This window comes from Manis javanica, chromosome 4, assembly GCF_040802235.1.
Source record: "Manis javanica isolate MJ-LG chromosome 4, MJ_LKY, whole genome shotgun sequence".
NCBI lineage: Eukaryota > Metazoa > Chordata > Mammalia > Pholidota > Manidae > Manis > Manis javanica.
Window position 1 is genome coordinate 92,555,669 of NC_133159.1, and position 16,851 is coordinate 92,572,519.

At 40.4% G+C, this 16,851-nt stretch overlaps 1 protein-coding gene and 1 non-coding gene across 6 annotated transcripts in view; one reads left to right on the plus strand and one right to left on the minus strand.

The window, feature by feature from the left end:
- Positions 1-211: 211 nt before the first annotated feature.
- Positions 212-318, plus strand: LOC118968390 (U6 spliceosomal RNA). The gene has a single exon (XR_005056024.1). It is a non-coding gene; the product is annotated as a U6 spliceosomal RNA (small nuclear RNA).
- A 4,395-nt stretch (positions 319-4,713) lies between these two features.
- Positions 4,714-16,851, minus strand: part of VAV3 (vav guanine nucleotide exchange factor 3) — a 380,328-nt gene continuing 368,190 nt past the window's right edge. For all 5 annotated transcript variants that reach the window (XM_073234374.1, XM_073234373.1, XM_036998404.2 and 2 more), the window contains 2 exons: positions 7,631-7,782; positions 4,714-6,971 (listed from right to left, as the gene is read on the minus strand). In XM_073234374.1, the coding sequence (XP_073090475.1) occupies positions 6,930-6,971; positions 7,631-7,782 (194 nt within the window). In that variant the 3' untranslated portion in view covers positions 4,714-6,929. The remainder of the gene's footprint in view (positions 6,972-7,630; positions 7,783-16,851) is intronic.

The window sequence follows — 16,851 nt, forward strand, 5'->3', positions numbered from 1 at the left end:
AAAAAGGTCAAATATAATAATAAAACATGTCAAATCACCTTAAAAACAAGCCCTGGTACAGAACTTACTCAGCCAGGACTCTATCTTCATGATTAAGATGGGGTAGTATCCATCTGTGATGAATTCTCGAAAGGATTAAATCAGACAAATGTGATAATATATGCCTAGTATACTGCTGGCACACATGAGCTGACACGAAAAGGAATGTCTAGTGCTCACTCCATCAGCACGTATACTGAGATTGGAATGATACAGAGAAGATTAGCATGATCCCTACGCAAGGATGACATGCAAATTCGTGGACTGTTGCATGTTATTTATGCAAAATTAAAACCACAGTGAGGCATCATCTCACACCAGTTAGGATGGCCAACATCCAAAAGACAAGAAACAACAAATGCTGGCAAGGGTGCAGAGAAATGGGAGCCCTTGCATACTGTTGGTGGGAATGTAAATTTGTGCAAGCACTGTGGAAAGCAGTATGGTGGTTCCTCAAAAAACTAAAAATAGAACCAGAAATACCATTTGACCCAGGAATTCCACTCCTAGGAACTTAACCAAAGAAAACAAAATCCCTGATTCAAAAGATACATGCACCCTTATGTTTATCGCCACAGTATTTGCAATAGCCAAGATATGGATAAAGAAGATGTGGTACATGTACACAATGGAATATTATTCAGCCATAAAAAGAAAAGAAATCCTGCCATTTGCACCAACATGAATGGATCTAGAGGGTATTATGCTCAGTGAAATAATCTGGGTGGAGAAAGACAAATACCACATGATTTCACTTATTTGTGGAATATAAAAACAAAGCAAACACAGAAGGAACAAAACAGCATTAGACTCATAGACACTGAGAAGTGACTAGTGTAAAGGGGGAGGAGTTGGGGTGGGGGGGAATGTGAGGGGGATAAAGGGGCGCAACAACTCTCAATCACAATATAAGTTGACCATGGGGACTGTTGAATGACTGCAATGTACACTGAAACTAACATACAATTGTATATTAACGACACTTTAATTTAAAAAAGGAATATCTAAATGAGGAGACAGATCCTAAATTATAATTTAAAAAAAACATAAAACAAAAACAAAAGCCTGTCCTTTTCCAAGGAGAGGTCTTTCAGATCACTAGAAAATCCAAACACTGATGAGACTCCTGAGTTATTTTTAGGTTTATTGACACATTTCAATCTCATGAGCCCATGCTGACAGCAAGAGGTGAAAGGCCGTGGCCCAGCTGTGCTCCCCCTGACCTAGGATCTCCACAGCAGAGAGGGCAGCTTTCCAGAGAAAGTCTCAGAAGGAAGGTCTTAGGAGTTGTAGAAATAATTCTGAAAAAAACAGAAGGCCCCATCACTACTGCACCACACAGATGCACGTGAGGAGCATTTATGTGACTTGGAGCCACGACACCTGGGTTTGAGTCTTTACTTTGCCAATAGTTTCAATCCGTGTGACCTGGGGCAAGTTGGGTCATCTTACCAAGCCTCAGTTTCTTCATCTCTAAAATGAAAAAATAAGGTTATGCTGTTCCAGATTTGAAGAGACTAAGTATGTGAAAAGACTTTGTGAGCTGTAGATTGCAAGTGAAGAGATATTTATTTTTTACTACCATTGGCAGAAGGAAAATTTGTACTAAATCTATCTGTATTTCATTTGAATGAATGGAAATACCATGCCACCTGTGGGTATGGAGCAGCAATAACTGAAATGCACTGCTGCTGAGGCGAGGTGCCTGGTGATGTCCAGAAGCACACGTGCCCCAACAATTCATTCAGAAAGAGGCTCATGACACCAGCCAGGAACTGGCCAGTCCCCAATGCGACCACGAGTGGCTGTGTCTTCTGAGGTTCAGTTATAACCATCCACACAGAACTCAACTGTTAGAGTCAAAGGTCATGGGACATTTAGCTGTTCAGCCAGAGAAATCTGGAGTTAGTGCTCACAGGTACCCACACAGGAATTCACACCACGAATATTCCCTGCTTCCTAGCACATGTGAGGGTATTAATGGGTTACCAGTGTGAATGAGGCACGCCACAGAGCTACCCTTGTGTCACTTACAGCCATGAGATGATCATGCAAATACAACCAGGCAGACAGGCAGATACTTGGCTTTCATAGCTGCTATTAGTGTATTTTAAAACTTCTACATTTTGATGAAGTCTTTACATTTCTTTATTCTGAACCATGAAGAACAACAGAATTTCACACAAGTATGGTTCTAGGATGGCAGTAACAGAGTTCAGCCAGTTAACCTCCTCGTTTTCAGAGATGAAGACCCTATGTGCTTTGTCCAGGGTCCCTTGGCTGGTGAGAGGGGCCAAGCCTAGGCCAGCAGATGACGGGTTGGACACACTAGCCACTCTGGATTTCATCTTCCTCCTACTCAGGACTCAATCGGACCCCAACGCCTCTTAGAGGTTGGGGCATGATGTGACTTTTGTGTACATTCGATTTCTGCATTGAGGCCTTTTAAAGGCCTGAGTCCCTATAGTTGCCTAGAAATTCTGGAACTTTCTGACAAAAGGTAGAATCTAGAGTGCTTCAAATGGAGTTGTTCATTTTTAGTCATTATTTCTCCATTCCTAACTGATGGCGACTAACTAGAGACAGGATTCCTTTTTCATTGTCTTTTTGGGACTTGTTCATTATTTACAATAAGATGCCTTCTCAAGTCCGCCAGACATGAGTGCATAACATTTCTAATCAGAGCCCAACCAATCCCAGAAAACTAGTTTCAATGAAAATTGAAGTGAATAATGGACGAAGTCTAAATGATTATGAGCTGAGTGAAAATTCCATTTCCCTGGTCAAAACAATGTGGAGCTGTTAAATTCAACTTCTGAGGCTGTTTGCAGGTTGCATATTAGTCTTCCTGAACACACACCTTTTGTTTCATCTGTAATTTGAATACTCAAAAATTAAACCATGTGTAAGAAACAGAGCTGTAGCCCTCGTATTCAAAATACAAGCTGCAAGTGCATAATTTATTTCCTGAGCATTTTATAGTTCATAAAGGGAAGGAGATTAGCAGTGCTTGAGTACCTACTATGTGCCAGGCTCTTTACTGGGCATATTTTTCATGCATCATGGTTTATTCTTCACAACAGCCCTCTAAGACCCTTACAATTATCCTTTCATTACAGAAGAGGAGATTGATGCTCAGAAAAGTCAATGGCAGAGCTGGGATTTGAACCTAGGTCTGACTGGTGCTGAAACTCCCACGCTTCCTGACATTAAATGGTTTAATTTCCTTCCTAGAGAGACTGTGTCATTTAGAATATGCAGAATTTCACTCCTTAATCCAACAAATGAGCCTGAATTATGCTAAAGAAATTCAAAGATTAACATGGCAATTACCCAAATTTGCCAGCTAATCTATCTGAGGATGACAGAAGTGACAATGATGACAAAAATGGCTTGGAGTAAGTCAGGCCCAGTGCCACTCTCTATGTATGATCTCAGCTGAGCCTCAGTACAACATCCTATGATGTGGGTGCTATACCAAACCACTGGCTGAGGCCCTACGTGGCAGGGGTGGGATACAAACCCAGGCACACAGTTGCCCTGCAGTTACCACTCTGCTGTGTGGCTGTCAAGGAGAACAGAGCAGGTGACCCAAAGACTAATTATTGGCACATTTTATTTCAGTTACTTGATGAAAGACAAAATATGAAACTTGAACTTTATAAAGGAATATATTCCCATGTTAACAAATAAAGGAGGAGTTCTCATCAAAATTGAAAGTAGGATGGTGACAATCTGACACAAATTCTGAAAAATCACATAAATGTTAGTATGTTGAAGAGAAGGGATAAAACAAAGATACCAAAGGAATTGGCTCTTCAAGTAAAGGGACTAAGGGCTGGAAAACTCACTGTACTGTGATGGAAGAGGGGGCACTTTATATATCTGAGCACAGCTGGGCTTGTGATGTCAAACAGAAGCTACTCTTGTGGAACTGGCCTTCCCTGGTTCTTGGAAGGAACGGAATCCCACCCTCTTCCAGGCTGGCTGACCTCCCCATTGTGGGCAAACCGTGGGCCTGTTCTGTCAAAGGGAGCTTGTCCCCAAGTCTCTCTGGCTTAGCAGTTCATTATTTTCTGTGCAAAATTTGAATCAAAGTAGAAAAAAAATGTTTAATTTCTGACACCATTCTCTCTTGGTGTTCTCTGAGGTTTGAGGTTAGGAGGCAGGAATAGGCGAATGCTTCCGAATTCTGTGTTAACCTTTAGTTCTTTAAACTACTGTTTTGCATCAAATAGTTTCTTTATAGCTCTGTAATGTTAGAAACATACCTAATCTCTCTCTTGACCCCGTTAAGTGTGGCAGTACAGAGTAGTGGGTATACAGCTTCTGAAGCCAGACTGCCCAAGTCAGAACCCAGTTCTAACACCAGCTGTATGATCTGGCCAAAGTGCAACCTCTTGAAATGCTTCCATTTCTTCATCTGACAAATGGAGATGACATAAGGTTCTACCTTCTAGGGTTGTTGTAAATCAGTACACATAAATCATTGTTTAGAACAATATGTGGCACATAGTGAGCATGTCAATAGATATTATATCTTATGGGTTACTGATCGTAAGTTAGGCAGCAATACTGAGCTAAACCTGATCAAAATCAGGGCTAATATTCCCATGTTTATTATGAAGTTGATATTTGTTGAATTATGGAATCATTCAATGGGAAGACTCCAACTCTCAAGAAATCAATTTAATGCAAGTAGTAACTATTTATTGTATTGACATATTTACAAAATATTACAAAGTGAAATACCACTCTAATTCACCAAATTACATAAGGGCTGCATTCAGACAGGCAAGACAAAGTATATGGAAAAACATTTACTTCTGTCTTTGGTATTAGAAATCTACACAAGTCTGCAGCATTTAAGTTTCCAGTACAAAGTATTCAACATAGACAAAGATGTAATCAGTAATGTCATGAAAAGGGGCTCTAATATCCTCTGTGAGGAAACCCTCAGGTCCATGAAATGCAACAGGAAGACTAAACACCATTTTTAAGGGAGGGAGCCTGTTGGCTAAAATAACAATAAAAGAAACAATACGAGCTGCAATGCTGTACACAGGAGTGTTTCAATTTGTGTGATGCTTCTCTCTCCAAAACAGCATCTGGTTGACAGTAAAAGACAAAACATCCTGAGACACAGCATAGTAGATACAACTTTACAGGGAAGAATCCACTCCAAGGGGATGCCTTGAAGGTATAACTTCACTGTACAGAACATTTTATAAAATTCATTTTCACGATCATTTATACATATACAAAAGCTTAACTGGCTTTAACAAATAATTTTTCTAAGACACAATCACAGTTTACATAATTCTGAGGTAAAGGTCCTGAATCTATCTTTTTAAAAGACATCCTAGCTCACAGGGGTCTCTAGAGGGGGATGTGTCCACTGAACATCAAGTTCTGGCACTCAAGTGGGCTGGGGAGCGGTCAGGCCACGCCCACCTCAGTTCAGAGATGATCCAAAATTTCAGAACACAATGTTCCTAGTTTGACTCTATTAAGTTAATGCTTCTACTGTTTTGTTTTCTTTAAATACAAAACATTCTCTGAATCTTGTCAGAACACGATTTCTGCTAAGGAGAAAATATTTCATCAGGAAAGGGCCAAGTTAGTGTCTTAACTTGACTATCTTGAATGGGGACTCTGTGTATCCCAGGAAGAACATATTTAGGCTCCTCACATAAAAAGTGAAGGCTTGGTCAAATAAACAGCACTGCAAAACTGGTCTTCCACCAGTTAATACCCAGCCAGAATGGGCCTGGAGATGGGAAGACCCTGGTGAGAGCTGGGAGCCCACAGGAAATAAGAGCAGAAAAGCCTTAAAGACCCACCCGCCTCAGAAATGCATACAGGACCCAGCTGTGCTTTCCTTCCAACATCCTCACAAAGTTGTTGGCACTACTGAAAGTACTGCAGGAAAATGTGAGAATCAGCAAATTGGTACAAAGTCTTTTTTAGGGGTAGGAAAAGGCATGAGTTAACAGATGTTGCTTCTATAAAATGACTTGTTATAAATTACAGCCCTTGATCTGTTTCTGTAAATACCACCACCTTACTAAGATCACTTGCAACTAGCTATCATATGCCCAGCCAAGATCATTTCATAAAATGAGGTACTCCATTTCCACAACTCTGCAAAATCACGAAGGTTGTGAAGACTTAATATGAAGACACTCTCTTTTATGTCTTGGTTTTTGTTTTTCTTTTGGAAGTTTTGCAAATACAGCAGGACATCAAATGAATAATTAAAACCCCTCTGGGATATAGCACTCTTGAGGCAAACCTGAGCATTTGCCTCTTATATTTTATCATGAGTTACATCTGGGGGTAAAAAGTGCCTGCCAGGCAATGAGTCACCTTGTGAGGCAATTTAAGACAAGTAATGCTGGACCTTTCCAGTAAGCCGCCCAAGTGGTGGAATTCCAATTTTCCTTCATGCTGGGAAAGCAAAATTAAACTTCTGCTCCTTTGTACCATCAAAAATTCTGGTGAATGGCACGTGAGAAGAAAATAAATACGTGTGAAACGTTTACTAATGGCTGGCATTCATGGGGTCTGACTGGATGAGGTAAAAAGAAACATGAACCAATACATTTGTAGGGCTCTTCTGGGAAGAAAAGCTTTCGGCTTTGCGCTGGTCCCCGACAATGACAGACTGGCAGGCTGCTTCTTGCACAGCTTTAGGCAAGCCATTAATCTGTCAGTACCAGCATCTTTAGAAATCCCAGCATTAAGACTTAGAAGGAAATACGAGGGAGGATGTTGAATAGCCAGAAATGCAGCTTTTTAACCACTTCAATTAACTCATAATGCTGTGCAGCCTTCTGTTTATCTCTTCTCTGAAATGTCTGGTGCAGGGTGAAACGCTGGATTGGAATTTACTCATCCTCTTCCACATACGTGGATGGAAACCAGCCCACCTGAAAAAGAAAAGCAACCGACATAGCAACATGGTTTTGCATCTGGCGCTTCAAAGGCTTCTACAAGCAGACCGTGTCGTTTCCATGATATCCTGAGTAAGCTGGGGGCTTATGCCCACTGCGGGTGAAGAAGATTGGTTTAACTCACTGCTCCTAGAAGCCTAATAGACTGAGTGATAGAGACAGGAATCAAATAAGCCAAAACAGTGTTCTGATCTCCTAGCGCACAAATAAATACGTAAATTAAGAGTGTGGTGCGGGGCTCTACTACTGAACGTTCCCCATTTCTGCTACAGAATAGGATGTAGACACAAAGGTACTATGACCCATTCTTACCACTTTAGATCAGCAGCTCTTACAGATATTTTGTACTCCATATAAAGTTTATGGTGCTGAGGCTTAAAGACTAAAACAAACTGAGACTCTCCTCAAACCTTTTCCAAACAGGAAGCTGTCAAGCTTAACCAAGTGAACTTATGCCACTGTGATATTCATTCAACATATTTCTCTTGAGTGTCTATTTTCAGTAAGGAACACCGCCGGTCTCCAGAGCCAGGGCTCTGTGGGGTGAAGGCTGCGACGCAGTCTCGGGGCTTCTGCCCAGCCCAGATGGGCACCAACAACGGTCCCGTCCACTCCCCTCACGGGGGACAACTCACCCTGCCATTTACTTCCCCTCTCCACCAGCCATTGGCGCTCATCTTCGTGTAAATCTTCACCACATCTCCTTTCAACAAGGACAATTCCCGCATGTCTCTTGCACAGAAGTCATACCGCGCGATGGCAATGCCCAGAACTCTCGGACTTAGCACTGTGAAGACAGGATGGGCGGTCAGAGCTGACGTGCACTTTAACCACTGCAAGAACCTAATCAGATGACCGTTACAGATGCTATCAAAATGCACAGCCGTGATTTCATTACAGACTAGTGATAATGGCAGAGGAGCTTGAAAGCAGCAGAATTGCTGTTTCAATTCAGTCACATGTCGTCAAGTTCAAGGCATGAAGTTTAAAAAACTATTGTTCTATTTTCACATTCTTCATAAGAATTTTAAAACTGCATCTAGTTTTTGTGAAAAAAAAAAAAAAGGTTCATACCTAAGTTACTATCCAAGGAGATAGAATCTAGCTAGCGTCAATTTCCTATTGATGGCACAATACTCTATTTCTAACTAGATCATCTCAGGGGAAACCTTTACCTTTCTGTTGTAACTTTTTCGACTAAGTCTCAAAACACCCACACTTGTTCTTGGATTCTCCTCTGGAATCCATGTCATCATTTCTAGCTAAATGGCATTTCTGCCCCCAACCAGCCTTTCTTTGTTAAAACTATTTGGGGGTAAAGTCAGTTATTGTTTCAGATATAATTTCATTTATGTGAAGAAGCTTAAATCAGGTTTTACAGAAAGAACATGTAAACACCATCCGTTTATCTTTTTCAAACAAATAAAATGCTTTATAGAAAACCTTCACTGAAATATGTAATCAAAAACAAGATGTTAGGGTGTTCATCTATAAGCAGATTTTTCTTTGTTTCCACATTGAGAGGGGCGCTAACTTACACCTTGCTCTCACCTGCCCTGTCCCAAAAGGAAAACTTGTACCAAGCTGTCCCTTTATTTGTCTCTAGTGTTTCATAACACATTGTGTATTAACTTCTCTACCTGTTGCTCCTTGGGGTTATAAACCGTTTTCAATTACATGTTCAGTGATTCTGAGAATCACTCACCTGGGACTGTGGAACTTTATAAACCTTAAATGGCAGAGGAACTTAAGCATAAGAAAAAAGAAACAAATGGGAAATGCCATCTATCTGTATTTTTAACAGTTCTCAGTGCCCAGGCAGCCACAGGTTAAGACTTGTGTTACTCGGGAAGAGCCTGCCCACTTGGAGACAGCAAACTCTGGCCTATTATTCAGGACTTTGTAATGAAAGAAATTTTCTTAGTCTCCAGGTGTCCATCATAAGATAAACGAATAGCAATGGTGTAGATTTCAGAACTGTAAAAGGAGTAAAAATAGGTCATTTTATTTTACTGTTCTGATACAAACCACTCTAATAGTTTTCTTCTGAAAAACGTCCCATTAAGGGGGCATTACTCTTAGAGTCAGTGCACAGAAAACACCACTATGATGGAATGACCCAATCATCCACTTAACTGTGAGCCTCATGCAGCCTCTTAACCCTTCTAGGCCACTTTTTTCTCACCTATAAAATGAAAGGGCCATACTAGATGACTCCGAAAGTCCCTTCTGTTACTAAATTTTATGAGTCCATGGGGACTTACAGGTTAATTTTTTTAAATTTGTAACACAACATATTTTATCTAGCCATGGTGTACTCCCCTGTATGTCACACTGACAGCTATTAAGTTTTCTGGTTAATGAAAGAAATCAAGACCAGAATGTCTGTGTACAAACTGATAGGCATGGTCATCCTTTCAAACAGTCTTATGTTTGGAGAAAAAGTTGGGATTCTGGTTCTGTATTTTTTCTTAGTGGAAATGCATAAACACTGGCTTTTCTCAATTAAAATGTGTGATCCTAAAGAAAACTTGTAATTTTTAGAGAATGCTTCCTCCCCTCCTTTATACATTTGACCTCCATTCTTTTCTAACCTCTCCCCACAGATAAAATAGAAAATGTCTTCCTGAAAAACGTAGGATGAACACACACACACAACTGGAGGAGTGAAATGTCATGACAAACAATGACTTCATGAAGAGAACAGGGAAGTGCATGGTGGGAATGTCAGTCTAGGGGACTGTTTGTGAGGAGATGTATCTAGATGAGAAGCCATACATAGTAGTCAAAATATTTCATTTGCAAACAGAAGCAAGTTAAAAAGACACATAAAAGCAATGAAGCAGTACCTGACCAGAAAGGAGTGGAAGAAGGGGGAACAAAGCTGTAGTCTGGTGGAGTTACAAAAGAAAGCCCACAGAACAAAGAAGGGGCTTAGAGAAAGAAAGAAAAAGAGAAGCAAAAGACATTTAGGTATTGGCAAAAAATACTGCAATACAACTATTTTGTTGTTTATAATCACAAGAAAATTGTCACACCAAGCTGGAATATCAAGCTTTGCTTTCCCCCACTTCTCTCCTATCACCATTGCTGGATGATGAACTTGCCAGAGTTTTACATTTTGATTGACATTAGTTCTACAGTTCAGAGCTATCCATCCTCTTACAGGAGAACACAGCATTCCCACTCCATGGTGCCATCTTTCCCCATCCATCCAAGGATGGACTTCTCCTCTTGATGCGGGGCACAATTCCTGTTTTGTTATATCAGTGGAAAGAGGAGTCCTGTAAATGCTTCCCATAAAATATGCTTCCCATCAAAACTGATATAAAGACTTAAGAGCCTCCAGGGTGGTGTCAACAAAACATGCAGGGTCCATCAAAAATTCAGGAAAATCACTTATACAAGTTGTTAGGAAATATCCCCACTCCCAACCAAGCATGCACACGCTTGCCTATTTCTAGAAATAAAATGAAAAACACTCTGAATCTTATCATATCTGGAAAAAAAGTAAATACATTTCCAAATTGTAGGAATGTACAGGAAAGTTCTATGCATTTGGATGCCCCAAAACTTTTCACTTTACTTTTAGCAGTCAGGGCTAAAAGTTATCAAATGGCTCTGAAGTGTCAGATGCCATGCTCAGTGTTTTATATTCAACATTTCATTTAGTCATCATAACAACTCAAAGAGGAAGGTACTATTTCCCCTTATATTTGAGAAAAACCTAGATTCAAAGCCAGGCAGTATGAACCCAGGGTCCAGGCTTCATAACTGTGACCCGGCTCTGCACCCGCCGCTTTGCTTCGGGTACCTCCGCAGGCAGTTATAAACTCCACCTGCTGATACCATGGAGCCATTGCGATGAAAAAGGGAAGCATGGTTATAAATTTTCTCCCAGTATTTGTGCTCCCCTTCATTAATAGGTTGCTCGGCGGGCTATGTTTGCCCAGAAGGAAACTGATGTTTCTGTCTTCTTGCAGGTCGGCATAGCTGTACGCCTGAGCTCCTGCCACTGGGGTAGGAGCACACGGGTCTTAAGGCAACTTCTGGTACCTTTCCTGGCAAGGAAGCTGGTACATGCCTCTGACCTTTTTATTCCTATTCTCTCCATCTTGGTCCATGAGAAGGAAGGCCCCACCTAAGGATGGCAGAGCAGGAGCCTGATGGAACCTGGGTCACTGAGGACCTTACAGAACAGAGATGACCTGCCCTGCTCCACGGCCCTGGACTGATTACCTCTAGATTTGTATGGGGAAGAGATAAATATCTATCCTGTTTAAAACGAAGGTTTTTAGTTCCTGTTACTTGTACCTTGACCTAATCTAAACTCTAACAAAAAGCTTTCTTATAACCATGGATGTGGTGTAAGTGGGAAAGCAAGTGGGATATGAGTCCTTACAATCTTCCAATCGATTCTGCCTCTTTTCAGGCCCCTGCTCGCTTTGAGAGCCATAGAATTCTTTCAGTTAATACTCTTGTCAGGAAGGGCTTCTAGGGATATCTAAGAATAACAGTAGCTCATTAAGGGGCTTCCCAGATACCACCAAGTCTGCTGGCCAAGAGAATTGGAGAGTGTTCATCTGTTCTTGGAACCACGGACCTTAGAGCCCTCACATATGCACTGATGTGTCCACGACACTCTTCTCAAGAATGATCTCACATATTTACTTTTAACCTTCTCTGAAGTATATCCTTGTCGATAATGTTCTTTTCTAACCCATTGCATATTCCACATTACATTTTTTTTATTTTAAAATGCAGTTGTACATGCCATTAGAATTAATTTTACAGTCTGTCTGATTCATTTGTTGCCACGCAATATAACTGGTTTGTTTTAATTTCCTTGAGATCATGCTATACCCACTATTAGAGAGGGGGACAGAAATGCCATTGTTATTTTAATGAGGAAAATGGCATATACTTAACTCTATTATTGGCAGACAATCTGGTTTCAAGATCCCATGTCTGTGAGAACTTAAAATTAGAAACCCTCACTTGACACATTATTTCTGGCAGGTATCAGAATTTTCTCTTTAACTGTTTTCTAAGGGGCCATCCTTGATTCTTTCTCTGGGACTATTTTATCTATTAAGTAATAAAAAAAATGGCTGTATCTGTCTAAAACTTCTAATGAAGGTAATATAAGTCAAGAATCTAAAATATAACAGGAGGCAAGTTAGCTCTAGAAGGAAGAAATGAGAAATTAATGAAAACACAATTAAATACAATTTAAATAATCTCAATAATCGGTAAGTAAGTTAGATCAGATAATTTGTCTCTCATCTTAAGGTGGATAATGCCTCACCAAAGGACCTGAACCTCTGTTTCAAATACATAATATCAGCATGCTATCCCTCTCTCTTACCTAAGCCTAAAAGGGTTATATTCATTTGCATTCATGTCAAGTAGCTACAATTAAAATCTTAAATCTTGCCTTGGTTCCTCTGCTGGCTTCTTGGGAAATTAATTTTTTTTCCTTAGTGAATGGAACAGATTCTTGGATAAGCCTCGGCTTCTCACCTGAATTCTAGTCTGTGATTTCCAAAGTTTTCATGACACTGCCACGAGGGACAACCATTACCTCTGATATAATGTGTCTGAAATAAAGTCACCGTCTTCCTCCCTATAATCTAACCTTCCACATTTGTTCTTTTTTCTAAATGACTCCTTTGTTCTCTTTGCAAACGCAAAGTCAGCAGCTTTGGCTCTTCCTGTTCACTCTATTCTTCCTCTGAAATATGAAGTTATTCCTACACTGAGTTCCCAGCTCCACCACCCAGTCGGACTCATGTCATCTGTAAACTAAGATAACTGCCTCCCAATGGGTCTTCTTGCTTTCTATTTTCTTTCTTTCCATTATATTCTAAATACAGCCTCGCAGCTACTCCCACAAATATGGATTCATCACGCCTTTCCCTTGATCTGAAATCCAAGGCAATTCATAGTCTGGCCATACCATTTTTCTAACCAAATCTTCTATCACTTTCCCACACAAATCCTAATACCCCTGGGCCCTCAGCTTCAGTTTCAGCTCAAACTTCTGCTCCTTCTGGAATGCTGCTCCTTCACCTTGCCTCTGCTGACCTCAACTGTCTTGTTTCTAAAGCTCAGTTTTGACCCTTACACAAGCCTTCCCTAACCAGTCCAGACAATGCTTGTCCCCATCCCTGCCCCTTCTGGCCATCTGTTAGGGGCTTACACCATGGAACTCCTGGCTCTACTATATAATTACATTGCGTGTTTCTGGGTTGTGTCCCCAATTAGAAGTTGACTCTGGACAGCAGGGGCCAGTTCTTGTACTGCTTCCACACCCCCACAATTCAGGCCAGTGCTAAGCCACATGGAGCTGCTGACTGACAAGTAGCTCAGCAGGGTATTTAATTTTGCAGGCTCCTTGGGTCTCTGCTTCCTATTCATTTAGCTCATCTTCTGCTCACTTCACTGCTGAAAAAGACTTCCAGTAAAAGCCAGCATGGCACAAAGGAAAGAACGTGAAATACATTCAGGGTTTATTCCCTAGGATCCCTGAAAGCCATAATCTATCAATGATATTCCTACAGTAACTGTTTCTGAGATGCTAAGCAGCTGTTAAATATTACATGTCTCTTGGCCATGTTGTAGGACTGAGGAATCTCCTTAGAAGTAAAAGGTTAATCTGTTTCTCCTGCCACCCAGTGCATGGCTCTCAGCCAAACACTTTAAGGATGGGTAGGGATGCTTTCTGCTTTTCCACACATTGTAACAGGACTTATTGTTGCCACTCTTACTAGACATCAATTTTCTTAATTTGGGTTCTTAAATTCTTGTGACCTAGCAAAGTAGCATTTGAACACCTGCAACCTATGGAGACAAGAGTATAAGATAACATGTTTCCCCAGGAAAGTGTAGATTTAAATCTAAGATGCAAGCACTGTCAGAAAAAGGTATTTGAGAAAGAAGTATTTTGTGAAATGGTTTACCTACAGAACCTATTTACATCCTTACTGAGAATACATCCAACCTATTTCTGTACCCATATATAAATTCATGTTTTTCTTCATCAAACTCCTGCTGTACCAAGATGCCACTAATGTAAGAATTATTGGTGGGTGCATATCCTGGAATGGAATTAGAAATAGCTGGGTAACAATGACATTCAAATAAAAATGTTGGGGTGATTATAATTTTCTGTCCCTTTCACTTCCTGGCCTAATATTCACTTCACCACCTAATACTGTAGATAGCCTACCTGCTAGTACATCACTTTATTTTGGGAAGCTTTTTAAAAGAACTCTTTAATTCATATCTGTATATCTACTGAGACAATATGAAATCTATGTGGCAACCATTTTCACTGAAGTAAAACTTCCACAGAAGTTAAGGACTTAGCTTTTCTCTTTCTCAAACACTTTCAACTCCTGTTTAGCTCTGACAAAGGAAATCCTTGCCAGAGAGACCACCACACTCAGGCAGGTCTCTCTGGTTATTTTTCACACGATTACTGGCACTCCATCGGGCTGATGTTCATGGAACATTAGCAAATAAATGGCTTATAGCTTATGGACTTACTTTTTTTCATTAAGAACTCCTAAGAATACAGTCAAATATTATTTATCAATTTTTCCAAGTTAAATAAACAAGACCCAAAGTACTGACACTTTCTAACTAAAACAGAAGTTATCTGTTAAATAAGTAGATTGGAAATAGAAGCTATCAGCACAGTCATAATCAACTAATTGGCAAATCATTAGTAAATATTATTCAGTTCTGAGACTTGACTGAGGAGACAGAGCCACAGAAGACAGAAATGTGTCAATTATAAAAAGAACAGTGTTTACAGCTGAATGAAAAAGTACTAGTGAATTGTTATCTGATGCCTATACTTCTGTTGCCAAGGTTAACTGAGCATTGATTTGAAGTTTTATGTTCTGCCTTGATTAGGCTATTCATGTTCATGAGCAAAGGAAAACCTATTCCATTTTCAGTAACATTGGATGTCTGTATACAGGAGACACCAAGCTCAATGAACAGTCTCCCTTAAAGTACTGGTTATCAAGTCACAAAGTATTTCTCAAGTGCCACTTAATTATCTATTACAGGTATAACTGAACAAGAAGACCCTTAGCAAGTGCTAATTATTCTCTGGGATAGAAATTACCTAATGCTCAACTTTAAGTTATAACAACCACACATGATCACACTTAATTATATAACAAAAAGTTGTTAGTAAAAGTATCAGGCAGTTGGACCAATGGTACTGTCATCAATAGTGATCCCTGTGAGTCTACTGCCCAGCAGTGGCTTACACCTTCTCCCAAGAACTATGTTCCCTTGTGTGATGCTTTGATGAGCAATCCAATAGATTCTTTCTACCAAGAAGGTCTACAGATGGCCTAGCAGCAGAGGACATGCTGAGAATTTAATGAATGCATAATTTGTGATCTTAACCTGGTTTTATTTTAGAACTTAGTCATGTCTTCTTAGACTCCCAGCAACATTCATAGACAAAGTACCAAATATCTGCTCCCCCATCTCCCTCAAATGTTCAGTGTTTATTCTACATTTTATATATTGTCACTGAAAAAACTAGGATTAACACAGATTGGTTTCATTTAGTTTAATGCTGACATCTAGTAAATGGACAAATTTCCTTCAACCTGAAATTCAAAGATATAACAAAGAAAACGTATATCTAGAATTATTGGAGAGAATAAACAGGTAATCTGTATTCAGTGCTGCTCAGTGTAAATGTATAAAGCCATTAACATAAAAAAATGAGTGTAAGGCTGTTCCTATTGTTATGGAAAATGAGATCATTTTTTATTTCTAGGGATTTCAGATTATTTATAGGCATCTGGTTTATTGAGATGTGAAGTTAATTCTAAATCCTTACTCTTTAAAAACAAATGGCAGACATTTATTAAATAACTACTAATGTACCCAGTACTATGCCAAGGTGCTATCAGAGATATGACAAATAAGACAGAGCATCTGACTTCAAAGGAACTTACATTAGTGAAGAGACAGACACATAGTGAAATGCAAATAAGATACGCAAATGATTTGTTTTGGATCAAGAATGCTATGACTAGACTTCAGGGGCTAGCTTGAGCCCCTCCTAGTGAAATCTCCAATCCCCTGGTTGGTCAGGCCAAACACTTTCGCTATCCCATCTCATGTCTGATGTGTCAGAGGGTCCTGTTGGATCACCTTCAAAACATATCACCTGCCTGGCTACATGCTGGTCCGAGTCAGCAGCACCTCTGACCCGGACTGCTGCATGAGCCTCCTAACTGGTCTTCCTATTTCTACCTTGCTCCTCTCTTCCCCATGGTCTTTTTTTCAACACAGAAGCCAGAATAATGCTGTTGAAACTTAGAGCAGGTTTCTCCTTTACTTAAACCCCTCCAATGGCTTCCCATTTCACCCCACGTAAAAGCTGAAGTCTCTAAGTCCTCCCGTGGCCTGGCCTCCCTTGCCTCCCTGACTTCGTCCCTCCTGATCTTCCTCCTGCACCTCCTGTCCTGGCCACACTGCACATGTCACCATGCTCCTTCCTTCGCACTAGCTGGTCCTCTCATTGCCTTGGGTCTCTACTCATGCCACCTTCACAATGACGCCACCCTGACGGCCCAGAAGAGAGTTAGAGACACACACCACTAGAGCCAAGTGGCACAGAGAGAAAACTGGCTTTACTGGGAGGGTGATGTACAAAAAGAGAAGTAGGTAGAGGGCACTCGAGCCTCTCAACTCCCTTTGTCTTACTGCTTAGGTTGGGCACAGCTGGTCTGCACACAACCATGGTCAAGGTTCAGCAACCTGCTCTGCACACCGAGAGTGTATTTATACGAGTTTATAATAACAGAAACTCTCT